Raw genomic sequence first — 25,091 nt, forward strand, 5'->3', positions numbered from 1 at the left:
CTTATTTTTATTAGGCATTATTGTCAAGTTATTATGTCATTATTAGTAGTAGCTCTTAATATTAGCTACTATTATTTCAGTTGCTATCAGTTACCATTCATGGCCTGCAGTTAAGATGAATGGATACCTAAGTAGCTGTGGCTCTTAGAGAAGTCCCTGAGGGATGGGGGTGGGATCCCTACATATAGGGCAGTCTAGCCATTGGAAACCTGTGGCCTATTAATGTGGCCTGGCACACTGGGCTCTTTGTAAAGAGGAACAAAGGTCATTTGTGACCTAGGCAGGTCCCCTTCTTGAGGATCTGAACCAGAATTTCCAGAAAGAACCCAGAGGTGTTGGTCAGTGGGTTGGCATGTGGCTTGTAATGAGCTGCTCAAACGGAACACAGAGCAGGTCCACCTTCCTGCAGCCAGATCCACCCACCCCCTGCCTTTGTCCAGTGCTGAGTCCAGCTACCTGCAACCCCTCCAGACACTGCCAGAGGCCTTCCTTGAGCAACTGGTGGCTGAAATGCAGGGTCCCCCACCAATCACCAGCTTTGGAAACCTGTGTCATCAGACCCCATAGCAGAGGACATTCACTTCTGATTCCATGTTCAAAACCTTTATTTTCAAAAAATGTTTGTGCCTGCACAGCAGGGGAATGTTGTGGGGGTGTATGCAGTTGCCATAGTGAATCTGACAGGACTGACTAGGTCACCAGAGCCACACAATAAGTACTAGGAAGGTGGCAACAACTGTAAGGCTTGGGGCCACAACAGGGGAAGACTTTGAGAATGACCACTTGGATGATAACTTGGATGTCTGATGTGTTGGAATCTTGGTTAATTTCTGGTCTGAAACCAGTGATTGTCTCTGACGCTGACGTGGGATGACGGAGTGGCAAGAACTGTCCAGCTGCTCATCTGGGAATGTGTCCTCCAAGGGACTTTGCCACTTGTTTTCCTCCCGTACCTAGAGGTAGAAATTAGAGGTCAGCAACATCCAGGGCTGCCCCCTCCACATGTAACTTGCTCAGACCCCTGGGCTACTCTCTTGCCCACCCCAGCGTACCTGTTCCACTTGTCCAAAGACCCGTAGCAGGTTTCCACGAAGGATGCCCTGAAGCTCTTCCTCACTCCAGCCACGACTCAGCAACTCTTCTATCAGTACTGGGTATGTGGACACATCCTCCAGCCCCTGAGGGAACCTGTGTGGCCACCAGCCGGCCACCCAGCAGCTCTCAGACTTGGTTCCCTGATCCTGACTCAGAACTAGAGTCCAGGGTCCATGAAACCCCAGCCCTGGTCAGACAGGGGAAATGGAGATTTGGACAGAGTAGATGATCTGTCCTTGCTGTTCATCCTTGAAGGTAACATCAAACCTCTTTGAATATATGTTGAAACTCATTGAATTATACTATTAAGATCTATGCTTCTCAAAAAAAAAAAAATCTATGCTTCTCGCTGAATGCAAATGTTCCTCCCACTTAAAAAATGAAGAAGAAAACCTTCTTTGGAACTGGGCTGACCCTGCAAGCATAGTTCTAGCCATGGGCAGAGAAGATGGTCAGCAGGCAACAGTCTTCTCAGAGCAAGTAGACTCCTGGGGCTGAGGGTGGGGGCATATGTTGGACAGATGAGCTCTGTCTGTTGGCTTAGCCAAATATGATGCTCTAGAGTGGGGTCTCTGGGATGAAGTGGGACAGGAGAGCCCAGGAAACTGACCCTAGCAGTGGGGAGATGCCAGGGAGTCAAGGCCTAATGGCCACAAGCATCATGGCATGGTGACTATGAGGGCCACACTGCTGTACAGCCAACCCCAAGATAAGCCACAAGGAAGCACTCACTGGCCAGCCCCATCATAATCTCCACCGATCCCGATGAACTTGGAACCGATGACTGCCTTGATGTGGTCGAAGTGATCTGGAGGGATGGAGAGTTAGCTGTGTGGGGCTTCCAGGGCAGAGGTGTCACTGGGTCTGGCCCCTGCTGAGTCCCCTTCCTGCAGCCTGTAGGCCATGCAGGCAAATTCCTTCATGGCCTGGCACCCAGTGTGGCAACGTGAGGTGCCTGAGATTTGACCTGAACTGATTCTAGCTGGCTCTAGACTGGACTTCAGATTTAAAGTGGATCTCCAAGGCTCATTTGGGTCACTTCCCTGCCTCTAGTTTCCTTGAGAGACTGGGGTGGGAGTTTCCTTCCAGCTGTGTAGTAGATGAGTGATAAAAAATATAACTAACAAAGATCCCAGAGATTTAAGGGGCTGTTCAGGCCTGTGGCCAGAGGCAGGGGAAGGGGCAGGGTGCTTTGGTAGCCCTTGCAGGGATGAAGATGGTTGGCATCTGAATGTTCTATCTGATGACCAGGCTCCTTTGCAGCCATCAGTATCACAGTGTTGACTCTGTGGCTCCAGGTCCATGTGGCACCAAGGTGCTATATACTATCTATCCATCATTGGACTTTGGGTCACACCATTGGGACTGTCCTGAGGCCCTCCCAAGGCTTCAGGTCCAAATCATAACTGTTCAGAGAGCTTGGGGGTGGGCTTACCTGCCACAGTGGACACATTGGCTAACTGGTTGCACTGCAGCACTCCCATAGACAAAGATACCATCACAATGCCACCATTCTTTTTCTGCAGAGATGGTCAAATAGACACTTAGCTTGCCCCCCCAGCAAACCACATGCCTGCCCAGCCTCTGAGCCCCCAAATGAAACTGTTCAGCCCTGGCCTCTGGGGTGAGAGGAGAATTCACCTCTCTGGGTTTGTGTGAATGGAAGAATTTAGGCCCTGTTTTGTGTAGAAAAGTTTTGGCACTTGCTTTGAGGGGTAGAAAAATACTTACCATCTACAACCTCCCACTCCTGGATTCAAGAATTCAGAGGCTAGGGACTGGGGGGTTATGAGGGAAAAGATGTTCAGCCTGGGGTTTGAGGGAGCTGAGGGGAGCAGGGTTCAGGTTCAAGAGCTCCTGGTTTGAACCTCTTGCTTTAGGCTCTGGGGCCAGGGAGTTTCTCACCAGAAGCTGTAGGATGTCATCAGGAACATTGCGAGTATTGTTGCACACACCCCGGGCTGCTGAGTGGGAGAAGATCACTGGTGCCTGTGACACTTCCAGGACCCGCTGTGCCACAGCGTCCGAGACATGCGACAAGTCTACCATCATTCCCAGGTGGTTCATTTCTTCTACCACCTTCTGCAGGGACAGGTTGGGAGAAATGCATTAAGGGTGCACACGTGTTCACGTTCGTAGGAAATGTGTGTACATTTGTTTATAGTACAATATGAACCAGGATTCTCACCTCTCCAAAGCTGGTCAGCCCACTGACATTAGTGTAGAAGGGGTGAATGCCCTTAGCCGAGCTCTCCGCCCTGCAGAATGGCCAGAAAGTAGTCTGGTGACCATGCGTTGGCCACAAAATCCTAACGTTTCTACCCACCCTCCATCCCTGCAACCCTGTGGGGAAAAAGAATAGACCCACAGTGGGCTGTATGTAGCAATAGAAGGGCCCTGCTGGTATCCAGTCTTGTTCTATGAACCCCAGAATCCCAGTTCCCCTCCGTACTCCAGGGTCAGTGTCAGATCCCAGGGCTAAAGCTTGGTCTAGGCCAACAGTGTGACCTCAGGGAGAGCCCTGCCCAGTGGGCCCACATCAGCACTGTGCTCACCAGGGTGTGTTGCAGGTATGAGTGAGAGTTAGGTAGCGCACTCCCAGCAAATAGAAGGTACGTAAGATGGAGAGGCTGTTGTCCAGTGAGTGGCCACCTTCCACACCAATGAGGCAGGCCAGTTTCTGGGTATTGTTCAGAGCTAGGGGCAGGTAGGTCAGGTGATGAATTTCAGGGGCTGGAGTAGTTCAGTCAAGTCCCTAACACTCCCCACCAACCCACCTACCTTTAACTGAGGTCACCAGCTCCAGCTCAGGGTAGGAGGTACACATACGGCGAATGAGGTCAACCTGTTCCAGGGTGAGGCGCACAGCATCCCTGTCCTGAGTCTGGCATGGGACGTAGGCCGACCAGAACTAGGGAAAAGCCAGGGGTTGGTTGGCTTGGGCAGGGGCTACTTTGGAGCTCCCTGGGCTTCTCATAGGCTCCACAGCACCCAGTGGGCCTGGAGGCCAGATGGCATGCATGGCTAGGTGTCTGAGACTTTCCTGCCCACCAAGCAGGCTCACTGTAGTCCCTGCAGCATCTGGCATCTACATCGTGGCACTTTGGGGATCACTATGGTAACTGAGTTCCCATGTGATTAACTTGTATCTCTGGACCGGTATGGTGGCTCACGCTTGTAATCCTAGCACTCTGGGAGGCTGGGGCGGGTTGACTGTCTGAGCCCACAGGTTCGAGACCAGCCTGAGCAAGAGCAAGACCCTGTCTCTAAAAAATTGCCAGGCATTGGGCGGCGCCTGTGGCACAGTGGGTAGGGCGCCTGCCCCATATACAGAGTATGGTGGGTTTGAACCTGGCCTGGCCAAACTGCAACAAAAAATAGCCCGGCATTGTGGCAGGTGCCTGTAGTCCCAACTACTCGGGAGGCAGAGGCAAGAGAATCGCCTAAGCCCAGAAGTTAGAGGTTGCTGTGAGCTGTGATGCTACAGCACCCTACTGAGGGCAATAAAGTGAGACTCTGTCTCTAAAAAAAAAATAAAAAGAAAAAAAATAGCTGGGTGTTGTGGTGGGTGCCTGTAGCCCCAGATACTTGGGAGGCTGAGACAAGAGGATTGCTTGACCCAAGAGTTTGAGGTTGTTATGAGCTATGATACCACAGCACTCTCCTGAAGGCAACAAAATGAGACTTTGTCTCAAAAAAAAAAACAAAAACAAAAATAAATCCAAAGGCTCGGTGCCTATAACTCAGTGGTTAAGGGCACCAGCCATATACATCAAGGCTGGCAGGTTGGAATCCAGGCCAGGCCTGCCAAACAACAATGACAAGTGCAACCAAAAAATAGCTGGGCCTTGTGGTGGGTGCCTGTAGTCCTAGCTACTTGGGAGGCTGAGGCAAGAGAATCACTTAAGCCCATGAGTTGGAGGTTGCTGTGAGCTGTGATGCCACTGTGACAAAGTCAAAACAAACAAACAAACAAAAACTTGTATCTTTCAGGTCCCCGGTTTCCTCAACATTCCCCAGCAGCCATGCTGTGACCTCCTGTGTGTCCCTGTGGTACCTGGGCGCCCACGAGGCCATTTCTAAGCCTGTCCAGGCTGGTCTGGCCATGGGTGAAATTGTGCAGATTAACGTCCTGTAGCCGGTTCTGGGAAAACTGCCTCAGGATCAGGGGCAGGTCATTATGGCTGGAGGAAAATCAAGGCAGAATCAGGCCAGGGAAAAACGAGTCGACCCCTTAGTTCACCAGTTCAGGCAGGACATGGCCAGGGTCCCCCAACCCACATTGCCACCCCACAGGCTATACTGAGACTCTTATGGCTGGGGGTTTCCCACCGGAAAGGTGCTGACAGGAGAGGGGAGGGGGCACTCACGGGTGATCACAGGGAATCCAGGGGTGGTGTGAACGAGCCTCCCTGCCAGCCCTGCCTCCTCTCACCCCCCTTAGCCCCCACGCACCCATCCACAAGCGGGAATTCCCGCATCAGTGCCCGCGCACGCTCTCTCAGGTCCTGGGTGCTGGGGGTGCCTGGCGTGGCGAGGCTGCCCGGCTTTGTTGGGGCGCTGGAGGCGCCCGGCGTAGTCTGGGAGAGGGTTAGAGGCTTCGGCGGCAACAGTAACAGTGGAAGCAGCAGGCACAGCAGAGGCCGCCTGCGGAACGCGCGGGAACCCTCGAGGTTCATGGGTTGCATGTTGCTGAGATTTGAACAGAGGAGTAAGGGTGAAAGTCGTGAAAGTCGCGAGAGCCTGAGAAGAACCGGTGTCGGAGGCAAAAGGTGACGATGGAGTCGGAACCCGCGATTCAGGTCACCCAGAGGCGCGGCCTCGCGAGGACCGGGTTGAAGTCTCGGGACCACGCGACGGATGCGAACAGCCGCGATGCCGCGTAGTTCAGCCACCAGGGGGCGCCGCGGCGCTCCCGCTCCATCCCTGAGGGCGCCCCCGCGGGCTGGGCGGGCCGCCGCCGCCGCGTGCGCCAACTCGCCTGGCCTCTCCCTTTCTCCCTTACCCGCTGCTCGCAAGTGTCTGCAGCCTATCCCAGCCCCACTGAGTGGTACATGCGTCTCTGTGGCTACAGTTCTCTGAGCTCTCGGTTTCCCGATGCTGGGCCGCGTGCGGGGGAGTGGTGTGGAGGAGGAGAAAGTCTCTGGGAATGAGGGGTTAACTTTGTAGATTCTGGATTCAAGATGAGGCCCTGTGCCCCAATCTCCCTCCCCTAGCTTATTGTGCCCCCATATCCATCCCCTAGGAACTCTAGCCAGCAATTCGGAGCTGTGAGGAATGCCCCTCGCCCTTCCCTAATCAGCCTCAGCAAGGAGCCTTCCCCTAGAGAATTGCTGTACCTTCCTAGGACCCCATAGAGGCACATTTGGGATAAAAACCCATTAAACATATGGCCAGGGTCAGGGGACATTTACTCAGCAGAGACATTTACCCAGACAGCTATTTGGATGGAAGGAAATGAAGTAATTTCCAGAGCAGCAGAGCCCCCAGCCCAACACCTTACCCCCAAGAGCTTCTGGCTGAGCTGCTGCCCAGGATCCTCCTACTTCCATGTGCCCCTGCCTCCTCCAAGTCAAAAGTAAGGGTCCCCTGGAAAGGCCTGGCATCCGGATCCTACAGCTCCACTTGCTCTATCTCCTGGCTGTGTGGCTCCAGCTCTTCCAAAAACCTCCAGGCCTGAGTTCCCTTCCTTGCCCAGCAGGCCTCACCCAGATGCCAGCCTGGGAGGCTCTCCCTAGCTGCCTCCTCCAGCCCTTCCCCCAGCCATGCAAGCACACATGTCCACATACACAGGAATGAGCCCTCTCACAAGGGTCCACCATCCTTGCCAGAACTGTGTCACCCACAGAGACCTTGATTTCCTTCTGCCACTCAGTTTCTCAAGCCTCAGCTCTGAACTTTAACACCTCTGGAGCAGTTCCACCTCTGGAACCTTCCCCAAGTGGCAACACTGACCACTGCATAGGTAGCCTCACCAATGGAGATGCAAGAAGGTCCTCTAACAATGAAATAAGAACACTCTTCCAAAGATACTGGAGGGCCCAAATTCTTCAGGAGGGGTTGTGCTTCCAGTTGTGATGTATCTTCGGCACTATGCACTTGATGTTGCCTAGGGCCTGCTGTCCAAGTGGCAGGCAAATCAAGGACACTGGGTAGAGGTGGGTCTACTCCCTGCTCACTGTAGCTGGGTGTTCTCTTGGGTGGGGGCACTGCAGAGTGTGGGTCCCTTGGGCTCTGCTTCAGAGAAGCAAGGGTGGTTGGGGCACCCCAACTCACACATGGCTCCCTTCCTTCCCTCCACTGTCTACTGCTGGTCAGCTGTTTCCATAGCTATTTGTGCTGCCAAGTGGCAAGAGAGAGGAGAAGCTCTGGAATTCCCTAGTCTCCAGGATGTGGTTGTGGAGGATAAACTGTTTTGCTCCTGAAAGCCTCTAAGGCAGTGACTTTCAACTGGTGTGCTATGAGAGGATCTTAGGTGTGATTTGAAAAATTTTAAAGACTATTAATTAAGTTATTTTTGAAAGAAGTTCAAAGCACAGTAAGTATATTCTTCTTCTTCTTCTTTTTTTTTTTTTTACTCTTCTTATTTTGATTGACATAATTTAAGTGTGCTGTGGAAATTTAACTACAGGTTCAAGTGTGCTGTAGATTAAAAAAGAGAAACAGGCTCTGTGCCCGTAGCACAGTGGTTACGGCACTGGCCACATGCACTGAGGGTGGCGGGTTTGAACCAGGCCCTGGCCAGCTAAGCACCAATGACAACTGCAACAAAACAATAGCCAAGTGTTATGGTGGGCGCCTGTAGTCCCAGCTACTTGGGAGGCTGAGGCAAGAGAATCTTTTAAGCCCAAGAGTTGGAGGTTGCTCTGAGCTGTAATGCCATAGCACTCTACCAAGGGCGACATAGTGAGACTCTATCTCAAAAAAAATAAAAATAAATAAAAACATAAAGGAAAAACACTGCTTTAGGAGATGCAGGCATAAGGGGTAAATAGATAACAAATAAATAAAAGCCACTGATAGAGGTGTGGGTGGGGAGAATGGAGGTTTTGAGTGTTTTTAGCTTTTCTTCAGAGTCTGAATATCTGACTTCCCAGGACTTGGGAAAAACACTAGCCAGCAGAGGCTGCACTGAGCCAGTGGAGAGACTGAGATGTGCTGAGACTAGAGATACCAAGGTGGGCATTGCCTTGGTGACAAATGAGCTGGATAGAATGAGTTTTCACAACATCCAACTTCAATCCTCAAATGTCAGCCTTGAGGTGACCACAAAAAGCTGATCACAGAAACACAAACACACCCAGACCTTTATACACTAAGGGCATGTGGACACTCACACCCCAGTGGTAAGTTTAGGTTTGGGTTTTAGCCAAGAAAGTGGCCTGTCATCCCCTTAATCTCACCTAAGGCCATCTGTATGCCCTGTCCCTTGCAGAGGAAACAGGCACATACCTTGAGCCTTATCCTAGGAGACCCCAGTATCAATAACAACAGAGACAAATTCGGGTCAGAGGGTAAGTGACCCAGATGCTGGCAGGGGCAGAGGTGGAGACAGGATGGAGGCCCGGAAGGTCAGGACTTGCCTACAGAACTAACCCTGAGTGCCATGCCTGATGCCTGCTCCCATCTTCCCCTCGCCCCACTTCATGGCATCTCTGAATTCTGCTGGTTCGACCTGCAAACATCTCCTTCCTCTGTGTCCTTCCTGTTCCTACCGCCTCTTCCCCAGTACAGACCACAGTCCTCTCCTTCCCTCTAGTCCACTCCCCACGGAGGAGCCATACCTCTTCCTCTTTTAAAACAATCTGAAGTCCTCCTCCTGCCTAAAGTTCCTCTGCAGCTTCCCATTTCTCTTAGGATATTCCAGATTTCTTTCTTTGGCTTTCAGGTCCTGGACAGTCTGCTCCCACCAGTATCTCTAGTCTCAGCACATAACATAAACCCCAATGTTCTCTGAACTCTGCTTACATCGGTAATGCCACCTTCCACCACAGGGCCACCTTGGCACATGCTGTTTCCTCAGCCTCCAGTTACTGGAATTTTTTTTTTTTTTTTTTTTGAGACAGAGTCACACTCTGTGGCCCTGGGTAGAGTGCTTTTGGTGTCATAGCTCACACTAACCTCAAACTCTTGGGCTCAAGTGATCCTCTTGCCTCTGCCTCCTGAGTAGCTGACACTTACAGGCACCCGCCACATCACCAGCTAGTTTTTCTGTTTTTAGTAGAGACAGAGACTCGCTTTTGTTCAAACTGTCTCAAACTCTTGAGCTCAGGCAATCCACCTACCTTGGCCTCCCAGAGTTCTTTGATTACAGGTATGAGTCCCTGTGCCCCACTAACTGGTGTGATTTTTAAGGCAGGGCCAGGACAGGAAATCTTGTGGCCTGGAAAGAGTAGTTTGGTAGCAGCTCCTCCCTCATCCTTAACTATACTGTCTTCATAAATGCAGACCTACAGAGGAGGCAGTGGTAGAAACAGTTTTCTGCCAGAACCAGGCTTATTCTGCTATGGAGCTTACTCGCCTCTACTGATCTCTAGCGTCACAAGCATATGCAGGGAAGCAAGAAGTCAGCCTGAGTTAGAGGCACAGAGGCCATCTCACATGCTCGGAATGTGAAGGTGGACTGCAATTGGGTCTTACTCTGTATCCAGAATTGCTCAGATGGTGGTCTCCTTTGTCCAAGGCCCCCTAGTCCTGAAGACTCGTGCCTTCTGCTCCTTTCTGGGTGCTGGCTCTGCATCTGCTCCCATGATGACTGTTATAGACCAAGTCCCAAAACAATAACAGTCATCCAAGCCAGAAGACAGTCTGGTCACCACAGGCACACATCCTCCAATCACAAAGCTGAAACTATGCTCCCTTAAGTGGCAAATAGCTAGTACATTTTTCTTCCTCAAAAGGCAGCCCATGTTTATCTCTGTAGGAGAAGAACAATAACCATTCATTTGTCTCTGTCTTCTGCTGTCACCCAACTTTCTCCCCACCCTTCTTTGCTGTACCTTTGCCGGCCTGTCTGTCTAGCATTCCTGGGTGACTTTTTGATGGGATGATTGATGCCTTGGGTCCCATAAACATCACTGAGCTCCTCTTGCAGCCAGGCTCTGCCTGATTTCAGAGCAGAGGATCCAGGATATAGGTCCCCAGAAAAAAGCCACATAAGCTTGCCTGCCAGACTTGACATGTCTGACTAGGCTGCTTCTGGGGACCAGATGTTCTGGTAATTCAGGCTTGTCGTGAGCTTGGTCTCCATGTTATCTTGTGTTCTCGAGGTAGTGCCATCAGCTGGGGGCCAGGGAGGATGGTAGAGGGGCCTGGGTATAGGAACTGGACCAAGCAAGGCCTTCAAGGGTGTCCCTGGGGTACAGATGGTACCCCTAAGCTGTGATATTCAGTTGCCCAGGGAGGATCATATCACAGAGAACTCTGACAAACCAACTCTCTCTGCAGACTTATCCTCTTTAAACAAGAAAATGGGTGAGCCTCTGGGTCCCCTTGCATTCAGGGTTTTCTGGGACCTGGCCTTCCTTCTCCTGAGGACAGCAGCCTGATGGGATTTGCCTACTGCTGAAGCTGGCATGCAACCTCAATGAGGCCATAACCATGTGTTCTGGCACCTGCACACAGCAAGTGCTCAACCAACATCTGTTGGAAGCAAGTGCATATGGGTAATTGTGACAGTGAGAGCAGCCACTGTTCCTATGTGCCCAGATCTGTGCCACCAGTTTTTTTTTTTGAGACAGAGTCTCAATCTGTGCTGTGGGTAGAGTGCTGTGGCATCATTGCTCACAGCAACCTCAAACTCTTCAGCTCAAGTGATTCTCTTGCCTCAGCCTCCCAAGTAGCTGAGACTACAGACCCCTGCCACAACGCCTGGCTAGTTTTTTCTGGTTTTAGTAGAGATGGGGATTCGATTTTGCTCAGGCTGGTCTCAAACTCCTGAGCTCAGGTGATCCACCCACCTTAATCTCCCAGAGTGCTAGGATGACAGGCATGAGCCACTGCGCCTGGCTTGTGCCACCAGTTCAACATGCCTTAGTGGTTCCATTCTCACAGCATACAAGATAGGGATTTTCCAGCCTTGTTTTCCTTTTTATATGAGACAAAGTCTCACTTTGTCGCCCTCAGTAGAGTGCTGTGGCATCGTAGCTCACAACAATCTTTTTTTTTTTGCAGTTTTTGGCCGGGGCTGGGTTTGAACCCACCACCTCTGGCATATGGGGCCGGTGCCCTACTCCTTTGAGCCACAGGCACTGCCCATCTCACAACAATCTTAAACTCTTGGGCTCAGGTGGCGCCTGTGGCTCAGTGAGTAGGGCGCTGGCCCCATATGCCGAGGGTGGCGGGTTCAAACCCAGCCCCGGCCAAAACTGCAACAACAAAAGAAAATAGCTGGGCGTTGGGCGGCGCCTGTGGCTCAGTCGGTAAGGCGCCGGCCCCATATACCGATGGTGGCGGGTTTAAACCCGGCCCCGGCTGAACTGCAACCAAAAAATAGCTGGGCGTTGTGGCGGGCGCCTGTAGTCCCAGCTACTTGGGAGGCTGAGGCAAGAGAATCGCTTAAGCCCAGGAGTTGGAGGTTGCTGTGAGCTGTGTGATGCCACAGCACTCTACCGAGGGCCATAAAGTGAGACTCTGTCTCCACAAAAAAAAAAAAAAAAAGAAAATAGCTGGGCGTTGTGGCTGGCGCCTGTAGTCCCAGCTGCTTGGGAGGCTGAGGCAAGAGAATCGTGTAAGCCCAAGAGTTAGAGGTTGCTGTGAGCTGTGTGACGCCACGGCACTCTACCGAGGGCGGTACAGTGAGACTCTGTCTCTACAAAAAAAAAGCAAAGAAACTCTTGGGCTCAAGTGATTCTCTTGCCTCAGCCTCCAAGTAGCTGGGACTACAAGCACCAGCCACAACACCCAGCTATTTTTAGAGATGAGGTCTGAACCCATGAGCTCAGGCAATCCGTCCACCTCGGCCTCCCAGAGTGCTAGGACTACAGGTGTGAGCCACTCCACCTGGCTGGTCCAGCCTTGTTTTCTAATTTGGAAAATTAGGCTGCCAGGCAGGCAAATGATCACAGTGATGCAGTCCTGGCCAAGTCGCAGGGAGCCTCCTCAAATCCCTCCCCTGCTACCTGCAGCTTCTCTCACAAGAAAGGCCTAGAATTTCTTTTCTCCCTCTGTTTCCCACTGATGACCCACTAGTTATCTCCCACTGCTGCTGGCCATTTGCTGGAGTATACAGTGAGGTGGTGGGACAAGTGTCTAGTTACCACTTGTGCTAGCATAAGCAGACAAAGCAGAGGCTGTAGGGCTGCCAGGTTCCAGGCGCCACCAGTGCTGACCACACAGCTGCACAACACCTGTGATTTCACATTTAGCCTCAAGTTCAAACTTGCTATTTCTTTTGCTATACATGGTCTGCTCATCTCTGAAACCTGACCTGTTTCTCTATCTGCTGTTAATAGTACACCCTGTCCACAGCTCTCTCTGTGTCCTGTTTTTATGCAAGAAGCCACCCTTCTGTGAAGCCCATCACATCAGCTCTCTGGGATTCCAAACCTGGAGGGATGTCAGGCTCACCAGAGGAGATATTTTTTTTAAAAACTTTTCATTAGGGTGGTGCCTGTGGCTCAGTTGGTAAGGCGCCGGCCCCATATACCGAGGGTGGCGGGTTCAAACCCGGCCCCGGCTGAACTGCAACCAAAAAATAGCTGGGCGTTGTGGCGGGTGCCTGTAGTCCCAGCTACTCGGGAGGCTGAGGCAAGACAATCACTTAAGCCCAGGAGTTGGAGGTTGCTGTGAGCTGTGTGATGCCATGGCACTCTACTGAGGGCCATAAAGTGAGACTCTGTCTCTACAAAAAAAAAACAAAACTTTTCATTAGAGGCTGGGTGTGGTGGCTCACACCTATAATCCCAGCACTTGGGAGGCTGAGGCTGGTGGATGATCTGAGCTCATGAGTTCAAGACCAGCCTGAGCAAGAGCAAGACTCCATCTCTAAAAATTAGCTGGGTATTGTGGCGGGCGCCTGTAGTCCCAGCTACTTGGGAGACTGAGGTAAGAGAATAGCTTGAACCCAAGAGTTTAAGGTTGCTGTGAGCTAAGATGTCACGGCACTCTACCGAGGGTGACCAAGTAAGACTCTTGTCTCAAAAAAACACAAAAAAAAACTTTTCTTTTTTTTTTGCAGTTTTTTTTTTTTTTTTTTGGCCAGGGCCAGGTTTGAACCCGCCACCTCTGGTATATGGGGCCAGCGCCTACTCCTTTGAGCCACAGGTGCCACCCCCAAACACAACTTTTCATTAGAAAAAATGTCAAGCCAGGCATGGTGGCTCAAATGTGTTATCCTAGCACTCTAGGAAGCTCAGGCAGGTAGGATTCCCTTGAGCTCAGGAGTTTGAGACCAGTCTGAGCAAGAAGACAAGTTCCCAGCTCTACTAAAACAAACCAACAAACAAACAAAAAACTACCACTACTTGGCAGTGTCTGTGGCTCAGGAGGTAGGCCGCTGGCCTTATATACTGAGGGTGGCTGGTTTGAACCTGGCCCTGGCCAAACTGTAACAAAAAAATAGCCGGGTGTTGTGGCAGGCGCCTGTAGTTCCAGCTACTTGGGAGGCTGAGGTAAGAGAATCGCCTAAGCCCAGGAGTTGGAGGTTGCTGTGAGCTGTAATGCTACCGCACTCTACCGAGAGTGATAAAGTGAGACTCTGTCTTTAAAAAAAAAAAAAAAAAATCTCAGCACTTTGGAAGGCCAAAGTGGGAAGAGCACTTGATACTAGGAGGTTGAAGCTTCAATGAGCTATGACCATGCTCCTGCGCTCTAGCCCGGGCGACAGATGGAGACCCTATCTGTAATAAATAAATAGGTAAGGAAGGAAGCGGGCATTGTGGCGGGTGCCTGTAGTCCCAGTTACTTAGAAGGCTGAGGTAAGAGAATCGCCTAAGCCTAGGAGCTGGAGGTTGCTTTGAGCTGTGACGCCACGGCACTCTACTGCGGGCAACAATTTAAGACTGTCTCAAAAAAAAAAAAAGAAAAGAAAAAGAGTATCACTCTGTCCCCCTCAGTAGAGTGCCCTGTTGTCATAGCTCATGGCAACCTCAAACTCCTGGGGTTAAGTGATCCTCTTGCCTCAGCCTCCCTAGGAGCTGTGACTACAAGCACCTGCCATCATGCCTAGGTAATTTTTTCTATTTTTAGTAGAGATGGGGGCTTTTTTTTGTTGCCATTGTTGTTGAGACAGTCTCACTCTGTGGCCCTGAGTAGAGTGCTGTGGTGTCATAGCTCACACTAACCTCAAACTCTCGAACTCAAGTGATCCTTTTGCCTCAGGCTCACAAATAGCTGGGTCTACAATAGCTGCAACCCCCAGATAGTTTCAGAGATGGGGGTCTCACTCTTACTCAGGCTGGTCTCAAACTCCTAAGGTTGGTCAGGCAATCCACCGCCTAGGCCTCCCAGAGTGCTAGGATTACAGGCATGAGCTACTGTGCCCCGCCTAGAGACAGGGTCTTGCTCTTTCTCAGACTGGTCTCAAACTCCTGAGCTCAAGCATTCCAGCCACCATGCCCAGCCTAGGCTCTGCATTTCTTAAAAGGTCTGTCTGGATTCTGCTTTCATTGCAGAGGTCACACAGTAGAAACTACACCCAAAGGTCTTTGAGGGAAGGTATTTTTTTTTTTTTTTAGAGGCAGAGTCTAACTTTATCGCCCTTGGTGGAGTGTTATGGCATCACAGCTCACAGCAACCTCCAACTCCTGGGCTTAGGCGATTCTCTTGCCTCAGCCTCTGAGTAGCTGGGACTACAGGGGCCCACCACAACGCTGGGCTATTTTTTTTTTTTTTTAGTTGCAGTTTGGCCGAGGCTGAGTTCGAACCTGTCACCTTGGGTATGTGGAGCCAGCGCCCTATGCACTGAGCCACAGGCGCCACCCTTTGAAGGAAGGTATTACAGGCCCAGGTCTATTCATGTAAGAACGTTCATCAAGGCACAGGGAGGTTTGGTACTTAGTTTTGGACCAAAATAGATCTTCAAGTCAAACAATGTTAGAGGAAATCATTTTATTGTAAAGTAGAGAGCCCAGTGAGTCATGAACGGCTGGGAATAGAGGAATCTGTGATCCTGGGGGGTGGGGGGGGAGGAGGAGGGACGGGGGAGTGTTGCTTCACCTTCTCCATATTGCTCCTGCTCTAGGTAGCACATCTCCCTGGCCATCTTTCTTCTGCCTCCTGAGACCCCAGGCTGGAGACTTCCTCTTGAGGTGGGTGCCCCCACATTTCTTCTTCCCATTTCAGGAAGCCTAATCCCTCTTGGTCTGTGGTGGTTTCTGGCAGTGACTCAAAGCAGGAGCTCATCTGGTACATAGGGTCCCAGCTAAGCTGCCCTGGACCCTCTCTCTGTACCTGACTCCTTGGCAGGCAGAGGGCAGATTTTTCTTTCTTCTGACCAAAGAGAAACTCAAGAGTACTGTATTAGAGGACTTTTAGTTGTTCCAGATCATCTTTGGTCCAGAGATGTTCAAAGCAGCCTCAGTTTCTGAGGCTCCTTGTCCAGGGAGACAAGGGATTCCTGGCTGAGGGATGCTTAGGCAGAATGGCTGAGGTTATAGAATGTGGAGGTCACTGCAGAAGATGCATTAGCTCTCTCCTTTCTGCTGGCTCAGCCAGCAACCTTCTTCTGGGCCTTCTGAACCTTCTGAACCTTCTCCTTCAGGCTACCAAGCTGCACCCGCCGAATTTTGGGTCTGGGGCAACCTGGGTCTTCCTCTGCCTCCTCCATAGCCCGGCGTCTCTTGTGAGCCCGGCGTGTCTCATGAGCTGGGCTGGGGATTCTGGGTGCTGGCTTCTCTGCATCAGCCTTTGCTGGCATGGACAAGGGAGCATCCCCATAGAGCCGGTAGCCACCAACCAGGCAGTATGTCTCCCCATGCCAGCCCACCTGGGCTTCTCTATACCCTTGGTAGAGGACATGGTAGTACCCATGGATAGGAGGACAAGAGGGAGGCAGAGGTGCTGGAAAAAAAACCAGAACTCATCAGTCTCTTTTGTTTTATACACTGTGCCATCAGGTGTCCCCTCTCTCATATCTTTCCCCATATCTAGCTGAAGCCTTCTCATCTGCTTGGCATTCCATACACAGCCTTGGTCTATCACCCGTATGGGTGCCCTAGAGATGGGACACTTGCTGCAAAATTCATAGGAGAGACTAGGAGAACCTTAAAATAATCATGGTTGGGACCCACTTGGTCTCTCCCTTCCACAACCAAGGAAACAGTCTTTTTTTCTTTTTCTTTTTTTTGTTGAGACAGAGTCTCACTCTGTTGCCCTGGGTAGAGAGCTGTGGCATCATCATTGCTCACAGCAACCTCAAATTCCTGGGCTCAATTGATCCTCTTGAGTAGTTGGGACTATAGACCCTTGCCACAATGCCTCTCTAATTTTTCTATTTTTAGTAGAGACAGGGTCTTGCTCTTGCTCAGGCTGGTCTTGAACTCCTGAGCTCAAGCGATCTACCAGCCTCGGCCTCCCAGAGTGCTAGTATTATAGGAGTGCCTGGTCCAAGGAAATGTTTTTAATATTGTCACTTCCGAGGATTTTTTTTTTTTTTGAGACAGTCTATGTTGCCCTCAGTAGAGTGCTGTGGCGTCACAGCTCACAGCAACCTCAAACTCTTGGGTTCAAGTGATTCGCCTGTCTCAGCCTCCCAAGTAGCTGGGACTACAGGCACCCGCCAGAACGCCCAGCTATTTTTTGTTGCAGTTGTCATTATTGGGCCAGGTTTGAACCCATCAACTTCAGTGTATGTGGCTGATGCCATCACCACTGTGCTATGGGTGCTGAGCCACTTTTGAGGATTTCATGGAAATAGTTTTCAAGTTTGGGAATAAATCATCTAATATAAATCAGGTAAGAAGCCTTCCCACCTAGGGAGCTCCTCTTGGGCTTCATTCATCCTGCCTATTTCAACCACATTGAACTTTACTTCTTAGATACTTTTATCTAGATTTCCTGATACTTTCTGATGGCCAAATGCTGAAGCACAGTAACCAGAAGGGCAGAGCCAGAACCAGTCACTAGGCACCATCTTCTAGGCTCAAGTAGCCTTCGGAGATTTGCTTAACCTCCCAAGTCATGACTTCTTTAGGCCCCCAGTCTCAAGTACGGCTGCCTCACTCCACTTGGCTTTCTGTTCTTCCCACCTACTCGGCACCCTAGCACCAGGACTCAGTAGCTGAGACTAGAATGAATCTGAAGGGGTCCTTGTGTCTTCTAGGTAGTACAGTAAAAGGGACTGTGTCCCTCAACAGCTCTTCCTCAAATCACTCCATTTATCACTTGCCAACAAAACATACTTGGTTTTTGCTAAGAGGCCAATCAGGAAAGGGTCTGACTAGAAACATCTTGAGACTCAAAAGGGAAGGCTAAATTTAAAAAGATGAGAAACTTTAGGGACACTTGCTCAGAGCTGACATTTCATTTGCCCTCAGTAGTGAGCAGAAACATTGTGGGTCCCTGAGGGGGACCCTAGGACACTGGTACTACTTATGGCTAGAGAAGTTTTGGAGTGGTGGGCAAGGCCAAAAGTGGCAGCCAGTTGAGACTGTGTGTACACCACTGCCTCTTGTACAGATGCCTGTTCTTGGCTTACCTGCAATGCAGCCCTTCCAGGGGATAGAGGACAAGTCAGAATTAATGTACAAGATACGGTCAGACATTCCTTCTCAGGCAACCAGATTGGTGCTTCGAAGACAAATGACCAGCCAATTTCTCCAAAGGTATGGAAACTATGTTTCCATAGTTACCATGCTATGGAAACTGGAGAAGGCCTGTGAAGTCATCACTACCCAGTGAGGTCACATAAGCAATCTGGAGTGGAGGGGCAGGCTTTAGGCTCTTGAGATTTTTGTGAAGGAAAGTAGAGCAGAGGTAGAGAGAAACCCTGCCTGGGTCTTCACATCTGGCCCTTCCTACCTGTCCCCTAGGCTAGTAGCCACTCCTTTGAAGCCCACCTGTGGGCGGGCACACACAGTCCCAGTGGCCCCAGGAGGGGAAGAGACACCCAAATGTGGACATGGGCCAGAACTGCAAGACTAACCTAAGAGGCAGCTAGGTTGCATGTCACTGACCCTGAGCCTTCAAAAGTTGGAGGGGCAGAGATGTAGGCAGGCTCCTTTGAGGTAGCTGAAGGAGAGACTTGGACACATGGAAAGGAGAGGGAAGACATTCCAATTGGGAAGAATAAAAGCAAAGACAAAGTCTTTCCTACCTTGTTCTGCCCCACATGTAAATTCATAGAACCCTCACATTTTATTTTGTATTTTTGCAGTTTTTGGCCAGGGCTGGGTTTGAACCCACCACCTCTGGTACATGGGGGCAGCGTCCTACTCCTTTGAGCCAGAGGTGCCACCCAGAACCCTCACATTGTTACAACTGTGTACTCAAAAAAACCAAGAGGTTGGGGGACCTGCCCAAGGCCACACATGTAGTGGCTATTGCTCAAATGTAGGGTTCCCTGCTGGTCTCCAGAGTTATAGCTGATAGGAATAAGAGGACAAACCCATCACGTTTAAAGGTGATGAACATCGGGAATGATGTTAAAAGTGTTTCAGGGGGGCGGCGCCTGTGGCTCAAGGAGTAGGGCGCCGGTCCCATATGCCGGAGGTGGTAGGTTCACACCTAGCCCCGGCCAAAAAAAAAAAAAGTGTTTCAGGGAAAATGAGAGTCCTAAATGACTTCATAGAGTAGAAACGATGGGCCTTTTTTTTTTGGAGCCAGGTTCATTTGCTGTTGCCCAGGCCTAGAGCATTGGCATCATTGTACCTCACTGCTACCTCAAAATCCTGGGTTTAAGTGATGCTTCTCCTGGCACTATAGATGGGGGTATCACACTCTGTTAAATTTTGTGGAGACTGGCCTTGAACAAGCAAACATCGAACATTTGTTTAGCAGGGCTATTGCAGAAAGTATGCACCCGGGAGGTAGACTGCCTGAACTATTCAGGAGGTTGAGCAATCTGGTTGAGAATCATAGCACCTTCCCTGACAAGTAGTGTGTGGTACACACTTCAGGTTAGTCAGAAGTCAAGGCCTAATTGGAGCAGCCTGCACGAGGGGCATAGTGGAAGGTAAAATTTGAAGGAGAGGGTTCCCAGGGAGATTTCTCCTGGCGGAAGAGCAGCAGATCATTCAGATTCTTTGAGGCTCTCCAGAGACTACCTGCCTAGGAGCATCCCTCACATCTGGCGAGGGTACTACTGAAACCTTGCCCGGACATGGCTGGGACTCTGGAAGGCAACACGGCATAGACGAATGGTTTGCCAATTTAGAAGGACCTGAAATCACCTGGGGAACTTACAAAAATAGGATTCTTGGTGCAGCTCTCAGAGAGCTTGATCTCATTGGGAGTAGGACCCAGGAATTTACACTTTTAATGCTCTTGGCAGTTCTCCCACAGTGATCCATAGATAGAATGACCAAATGTTCTAAATTGGGAGCGTCAAAGTGGGCAATATTAAAAACTGTGCCAGGGAACAGACGTAAAGAATATTCCGGGGAGGTGAGGCATGGTGGCTCATGCCTGTAATCCTAACCACTCTGGGAGGTCAAGGTGAGAGGATCACTTGAGCTCAGGATTCCAAGACCAGCCTGAGTAAGAGTGAGAGCCCATCTCTACTAAAAATAGAAAAATTAGGTTGGCATTGTGGTGGGGTCTGTAGTCCCAGCTACTCAGGAGCCTGGGGCAGGACCATTGTCTGAACCCAGGAGTCTGGTTTCTGTGAGCTAGGATGAGGCCATGGTACTCTAGCCTGGACAACAGAGTGAGAGTCTGTCTCACAAAAAAGGAAAAAAATGTAGCTCTGGGAAAGCGAGATGGATAGTTATTGTACACAGGAATCACACTTGAGAAAAGCTAGAAAGCTAGCACAGTTGTTAAGAACACAGCCTTTGGGCGGCGCCTGTGGCTCAGTGGGTAGGGCACTGACCCCATATACTGAGGGTGTAGGATAATATTTAGAAATAAACTTATCCTACATCAAGCACACAAAGTAAATTCAGTGTGAGTTTAAAATGACATGCTTTTCTTCCAGAGGCTTAAGACGCTTGGACCCCCCTGGGTTACTCACAGAGTTAGGCTCTTTGGAAAATTCCTTAGGCCTTTTCTCTGAAGCAGTACACCCCGTGAAGCCTGAGATCCAAGGGCATGCCGCCCTTCCTCAGAGATATGGGCCAGAGGGTTGACATATGTTAACAACATATTGTCAGAGGTCTATAGGTGCTCTGCCCTGAAGGAAGGTCACAGTCGTTACTTCATACTGAGTAAACTGAGTGAATGCTTGAAGATTAACTCTGTTCCCCTATAGCTATTTTTGTCTTTGTGCCCTGCTCGGAAAACTAGTCACTGTTTAGAGGAAGAGATTTACTACACAAGTGGTTACATTGATATGATAAATTTCCTTTCAAGTTCAAATTCAGCTTATAGATAATGGATTAGGTGTGTACGTGACTGGAAGAGTATAAAACTAAAACGTGGAATAAAGAACTTTGCTATTTGCCATCAAACGGTGTATAGTCTGTTTCTTGACTTAATAATTACAGGAGCGAGTTTACACCTACAGCAAAGCTGCTGCTCGTTCGCCTCTCGGTTCACGCAACAGAGGGTAACAGGTTCAAACCTGGCCCCGGCCAGCTAAAATAGCAGTGGCAACTGCGACAAAAATAGCTGGGTGTTCTGTTGGGCACCTGTATTCCCAGGTACTCAGGAGGCTGAGACAAGAGAATCACCCTAGCCCAAGAGCTAGAGGTTGCTGTGAGCTGTGAGGCGACAGCACTCTACTGAGGGTGACCCCCCCCCCAAAAAAAAAAAAAGGAACACAGCCTTTGGCTGGGTGCTGTGACTCACACCTATAATCCTAGCACTCTGGGAGGCAAAGGTGGGTAGATTGCTTGAGCTCAGGAGTTCGAGACCGGCCTGAATAAGAGCATGATCTTGGGCGGCGCCTGTGGCTCAGTGAGTAAGGCGCTGGCCCCATATACCGAGGGTGGTGAGTTCAAACCCAGCCCCAGCTGAACTGCAACAAAAAAATTAGCCGGGCGTTGTGGTGGGCGCCTGTAGTCCCAGCTACTCGGGAGGCTGAGGCAAGAGAATCATGTAAGCCCAAGAGCTGGAGGTTGCTGTCAGCCGTGTGATGCCATGGCACTCTACAGAGGGCGGTAAAGTGAGACTCTGTCTCTACAAAAAAAAAAAAAAGAGCGTGCTCTTGTCTCTACCAAAAATAGAAAAAACTAGCTAAGTGTCATGGCAGGCACCAGTCTCAGCTACTTGGGAGGCTGAGGCAAGAGAATCACTTGAGCCCAAGAGTTTCAGGTTGCTGTGAGCTATGATGATGCCACGGCACTCTACCCAGGGCAACAGAGTGAGACTCTGTCTCAAACAAAACAAAACAAAAAACACATGGAAGTATTTTTGTTCTGTGCTAAATATTTGACTATCAAGTGGTCTTTAAACAAAGCTTATATGTAAATCAAGAGATGAAGAATGCTATGTGTTATTTTGCCAGTCTTGTAAAACAGTTTAATCATCACCCTCTTCCTTCACCACTGAGAGTTGGGATAGAAAGTAGAACCTGGAAATGCATAAGAATATTTCTGGCTTGGTGCTTTTAGTTCAGCAGCTAGGGTGCTGGTCACATACACTGGGGCTGGGCTGGTAGGTTTGAACCTGGCCTGGGCCTGCCAAACAATGACAACTATAACAAAAAAATAGCTGGGTGTTGTAGTGGGCACCTGTAGTCCCAGCTACCTGGGACGCTGAGGCAAGAGAATCATTTAAGCCCAAGAGCTAGAGGTTGCTGTGAGCTGTGACATCGCAGCATTCTATGGGGGAGGGAGAAGGATAGTGACATTCTGTCTCAAAAAAAAAGGAATTTTTTTTTTTTTTTGAGATATAGCCTCAAAGCTGTCACCCTGGGTAGAGTGCTATGGCATCACAGCTCACAGCAACCTCCAGCTCCTGGGCTTAAGCGATTCTCTTGCCTCAGCCTCTCAAGTAGCTGGGACTACAGGCGCCCGCCACAACACCCAGCTATTTTTTGGTGTAGTTGTTATTGTTGTTCGGCAGGCCTGGGCTGGATTCAAACCCACTAGCTCTGGTATATGTGGCTGGCGCCTTAGCCACTTGAGCTACAGGCAACGAGCTGAATATTTCTTTGTCAGCCTGCTTTTTACTTTTCTGCTAGTCCTTTTTTTTTTTGGCCGGGGCTGGGTTTGAACCCGCCACCTCAGGCATATGGGACCGGCGCCCTACTCCTTGAGCCACAGGCGCCGCCCCCTGCTAGTCCTTCTCAGAGCCATTTCACCAAGAGTCCCCAAGTTTGCCTTGGGGATTGTTGGTGAAAGAAACTCTATTGCTAGTCATATTCCCTGGACGTTTAATGGATACCTTTATGGGGGACAAGAAATAAAACCTAAATGTTTACAAATTAAAACAACTAATACAGCCTTTGTTCTAGAAGTGGCGGTTTGGGGTATGAATCCTCAGCATTCACTAAATGGTGCTCCAATAGTAATTATTATTATAGGAGACACATAAAAACACCAGTATTAGAAATCGTGACAAAACATGTAGAACCAAGTAAAAATCCAGCTTGTTTTTTGTGTCATGTGAAAGACTACAAAGAGCCATGCTTGCTTGTAAGTTACCTTTCCAAGTCACATACTAGGTCATTTTGGCCCTCACGGAGGTGACAGGTAGCCCAGAGCCTCCAACTGAGAAGTACTTAAGATACCTAGCGCACTGGGAAAGATCTCTGTTCTGGCTTCATTTTTTTTGAAACAAAGTTTATTGAGGAAGAGAAGGTTTACAAAGCAAGATACCTTCACCACGGACAATGAACAGGTTCCTTTTGTTGAGACAAAAAAAAAAAAAAGGCCCTGGCATCCCTTTAAAGCCAGAAAAAAATCAGATTTGCTAAGGCAAAGGCTCCCTCACTGAGGATTCTAGTCCTGGAAGGCTTTTCCTTCGACGAGCTGCCAGCTCAATCTTCTGAACCAGGCTCACATCCCAAGGATGGGTTACAAAGCTGATGACAGTGCCTGGAACCTCACTCCCCACTCGGCCCACTCTCCCAGCTCTGTGGATGTAATCTTGCAAGGTGAAGGGGAAATCATAATTGACAACCAGTTCCACATGGATGCTGTCCAGGCCCCGAGAGGCTATGTCTGTGCAGAGAAGTATGTCTCGGGAGCCCTTCTGGAAGGACTGGAAGATACCTACTCTCATTGAGGCTGGCATTTGCCCCTGTAGCCTTAAGTGTTGGATTTTATGGTCATCCAGAATATATCCCAGCCAGTTCACAGTGCTAGAGCTATTGCAGAACACCAGGACACTTCCTGCGAATCCAGTCCTATCTGCTTTTTCATGATGTTTGAGAATCTGCACCAACTCAGTCACCTTCTCTGCTCCCTTCAACCTCATAAATGTCTGTCTGACATGAGGCATGATACAGTGTAGCTTGGGGCTGGTGATGGTCGTGAGAGAATCTGGGCTGGTAACCTTACTCAGCAACTGGCCTACACCTTCGGGAAATGTGGCTCCCACCAGCACTAACTGGGCTTTGGGATTGTAACGGTCTTCCAAGTCAGATGGGCCTTCCGCTATATGGCTCTTCTCCAAGATGTAGTCCACCAGTTCCAAGAAGCTTTCATCCAGCAGTGTGTCTGCCTCATCTAACACCAAGAAGGAGAGCTGCTCCAGGCTGATCAGCTGACCTTTTAGGGCCTTCCACAGAGCCCCCGGAGTGGCTACTAGCACATCTGCTGTAGGCTGTTTGGACAGCTGCAGCCTGATCCTACGCATGCCATGGCCTCCCCCTAGCTCTCGCACCTGCAGGCCTAAGGAGCTGCCCAAGACCCTGGCCACGGCCCATACCTGTTCGGCTAATTCTCGGGAAGGCACAAGGACCAGGCCCCGGGGTGCGGAGATACGGCTGGAGTCCAGTCTTGGTCGGCCCACAAGCCGTTGAAGCAGCGGTAGTAGGTAGCTGAGTGTCTTGCCACTGCCGGTTTCCGCAGCGCAAAGGATGTGGCGGCCGCGAAGTAGTGGAGGAATGGTCTTAGACTGCACGTTTGTGGGTCGAACGACTTCAGGCGCAGCCTCCTGGAGTGCGCGCAGCACACGGGGCTCCAGACCCAGGTCCTCGAAAGTGTTCTCATTTGACGAGAGTTTCTGCAGCGCAGGCGCCTCAAGTTGCGCGCGCTCGATGGAGAAGTGGTCCCCACACGCGCGTCGATTCCTCCACCCACGCGAGGCGAGCTGCGCTGACTCCCAACGGCCCAGTGTGAGGCGCGCGGGCTGGTTAAACTCTGGCTGCCGCGCCGAGACCAGCAACGGTCCAGGTCGCACTAGCACCGGTGCCCGGCGGCTCCGTCGCCTGCTCTCCCGCTGTTCCTGCCGCCGCTGTAGAGCCAGAGGAATGCGCACCACCGGCAGGGGTTCGTCAGGACCATGAATGGCCAAGTTGCGTCTGCGCCCCAAGAGCAACCGAGTCGCGAGCGACAACAACCGCAGCGGCCGCGGTAGCGCCATACTCGCTTGGGTGCCGTAGAAGCGTCCAGGAGTGACGTCATGGACGCGCCGTTTTGTTGCGTACGGTGGCTGGTGCGGCTCAGTAAGGCTTGAGGTATTCGGAGAACCGTGAGGAAGGAGGGAAGAGCTGCAGAGTTCAGCAGCAAGGTCTGTAGATCTGTAGCTTGGAATTGGAGATGGCGACATGCAGACCCGCGCCAGTCTTGGGGAAGGGTGCGCGGTGGAGGCAAGTTCGGGGCCGGCGTTATGAGGCAGCAGTGGGGCCTTAACGCCGTGGACCAGGAGGGCTCAGGGCTTCTGGCGATGGAGTACTTGGTCCCTGCGAATCTTCCGTGTCGTTCCTCTTTGCTTTTGTGATAGCCTGTGCACTGTTGGACTCCCCCTGTAAATTCCGGGAATGCGGGCGCTATTTTCCTAGATGTGGA

At 50.6% G+C, this 25,091-nt stretch overlaps 3 protein-coding genes across 9 annotated transcripts in view; 1 reads left to right on the forward strand and 2 right to left on the reverse strand.

Moving 5' to 3' along the window:
• Positions 1–591: 591 nt before the first annotated feature.
• On the reverse strand, positions 592–9,906 carry LOC128595676 (dipeptidase 2-like). Of its 3 annotated transcripts, none has more exons than XM_053604476.1 (11): positions 9,736–9,906; positions 5,551–5,787; positions 5,153–5,279; positions 3,877–4,006; positions 3,651–3,792; positions 3,284–3,353; positions 3,001–3,177; positions 2,531–2,615; positions 1,828–1,903; positions 1,053–1,188; positions 592–953 (listed from the first exon to the last, which is right to left on the reverse strand). In XM_053604476.1, exons 2-11 carry the CDS (start codon positions 5,781–5,783, stop codon positions 696–698), a joined length of 1,434 nt encoding a protein of 477 aa, XP_053460451.1. In that variant the 5' UTR covers positions 5,784–5,787; positions 9,736–9,906; the 3' UTR covers positions 592–695. The 3 variants fall into 3 exon arrangements, with proteins under 3 accessions (XP_053460451.1, XP_053460464.1, XP_053460459.1); XM_053604489.1 differs by lacking the exon at positions 9,736–9,906 and adding an exon at positions 7,071–9,712; XM_053604484.1 differs by lacking the exon at positions 9,736–9,906 and adding an exon at positions 7,071–9,712 and having other exon boundaries at positions 5,551–6,238.
• Positions 9,907–15,282: 5,376 nt separating this feature from the next.
• On the reverse strand, positions 15,283–24,690 carry DDX28 (DEAD-box helicase 28). Its single transcript, XM_053604390.1, has 2 exons — positions 22,782–24,690; positions 15,283–16,095 (listed from the first exon to the last, which is right to left on the reverse strand). Exon 1 carries the CDS (start codon positions 24,664–24,666, stop codon positions 23,050–23,052), a length of 1,617 nt encoding a protein of 538 aa, XP_053460365.1. The 5' UTR covers positions 24,667–24,690; the 3' UTR covers positions 15,283–16,095; positions 22,782–23,049.
• A 2-nt stretch (positions 24,691–24,692) lies between these two features.
• The window catches only part of DUS2 (dihydrouridine synthase 2), a 49,727-nt gene continuing 49,328 nt past the window's right edge, over positions 24,693–25,091 (forward strand). For 3 of the 5 annotated variants that reach the window (XM_053604428.1, XM_053604444.1, XM_053604411.1), the window contains exon 1: positions 24,693–24,813. The gene's annotated coding sequence lies outside the window, so the exon portion shown is untranslated. The remainder of the gene's footprint in view (positions 24,814–25,091) is intronic. The other 2 variants (XM_053604455.1, XM_053604435.1) reach the window with 2 other exon arrangements.

Source organism: Nycticebus coucang, chromosome 2 (assembly GCF_027406575.1).
Source record: "Nycticebus coucang isolate mNycCou1 chromosome 2, mNycCou1.pri, whole genome shotgun sequence".
Taxonomy (NCBI): Eukaryota; Metazoa; Chordata; class Mammalia; order Primates; family Lorisidae; genus Nycticebus; species Nycticebus coucang.

Excerpts from the sequence above, each read along its gene's own strand:
- LOC128595676 (XM_053604476.1), bottom strand. The coding sequence starts at position 5,783 with ATGCAACCCATGAACCTCGAGGGTTCCCGCGCGTTCCGCAGGCGGCCT. Across the intron at positions 3,178-3,283 it reads GGCTGACCAGCTTTGGAGAG|AAGGTGGTAGAAGAAATGAA; the intron begins GTGAGAATCCTG and ends CTGTCCCTGCAG. Across the intron at positions 1,904-2,530 it reads CAATGTGTCCACTGTGGCAG|ATCACTTCGACCACATCAAG; the intron begins GTAAGCCCACCC and ends CCATCCCTCCAG.
- DDX28 (XM_053604390.1), bottom strand. The coding sequence starts at position 24,666 with ATGGCGCTACCGCGGCCGCTGCGGTTGTTGTCGCTCGCGACTCGGTTG.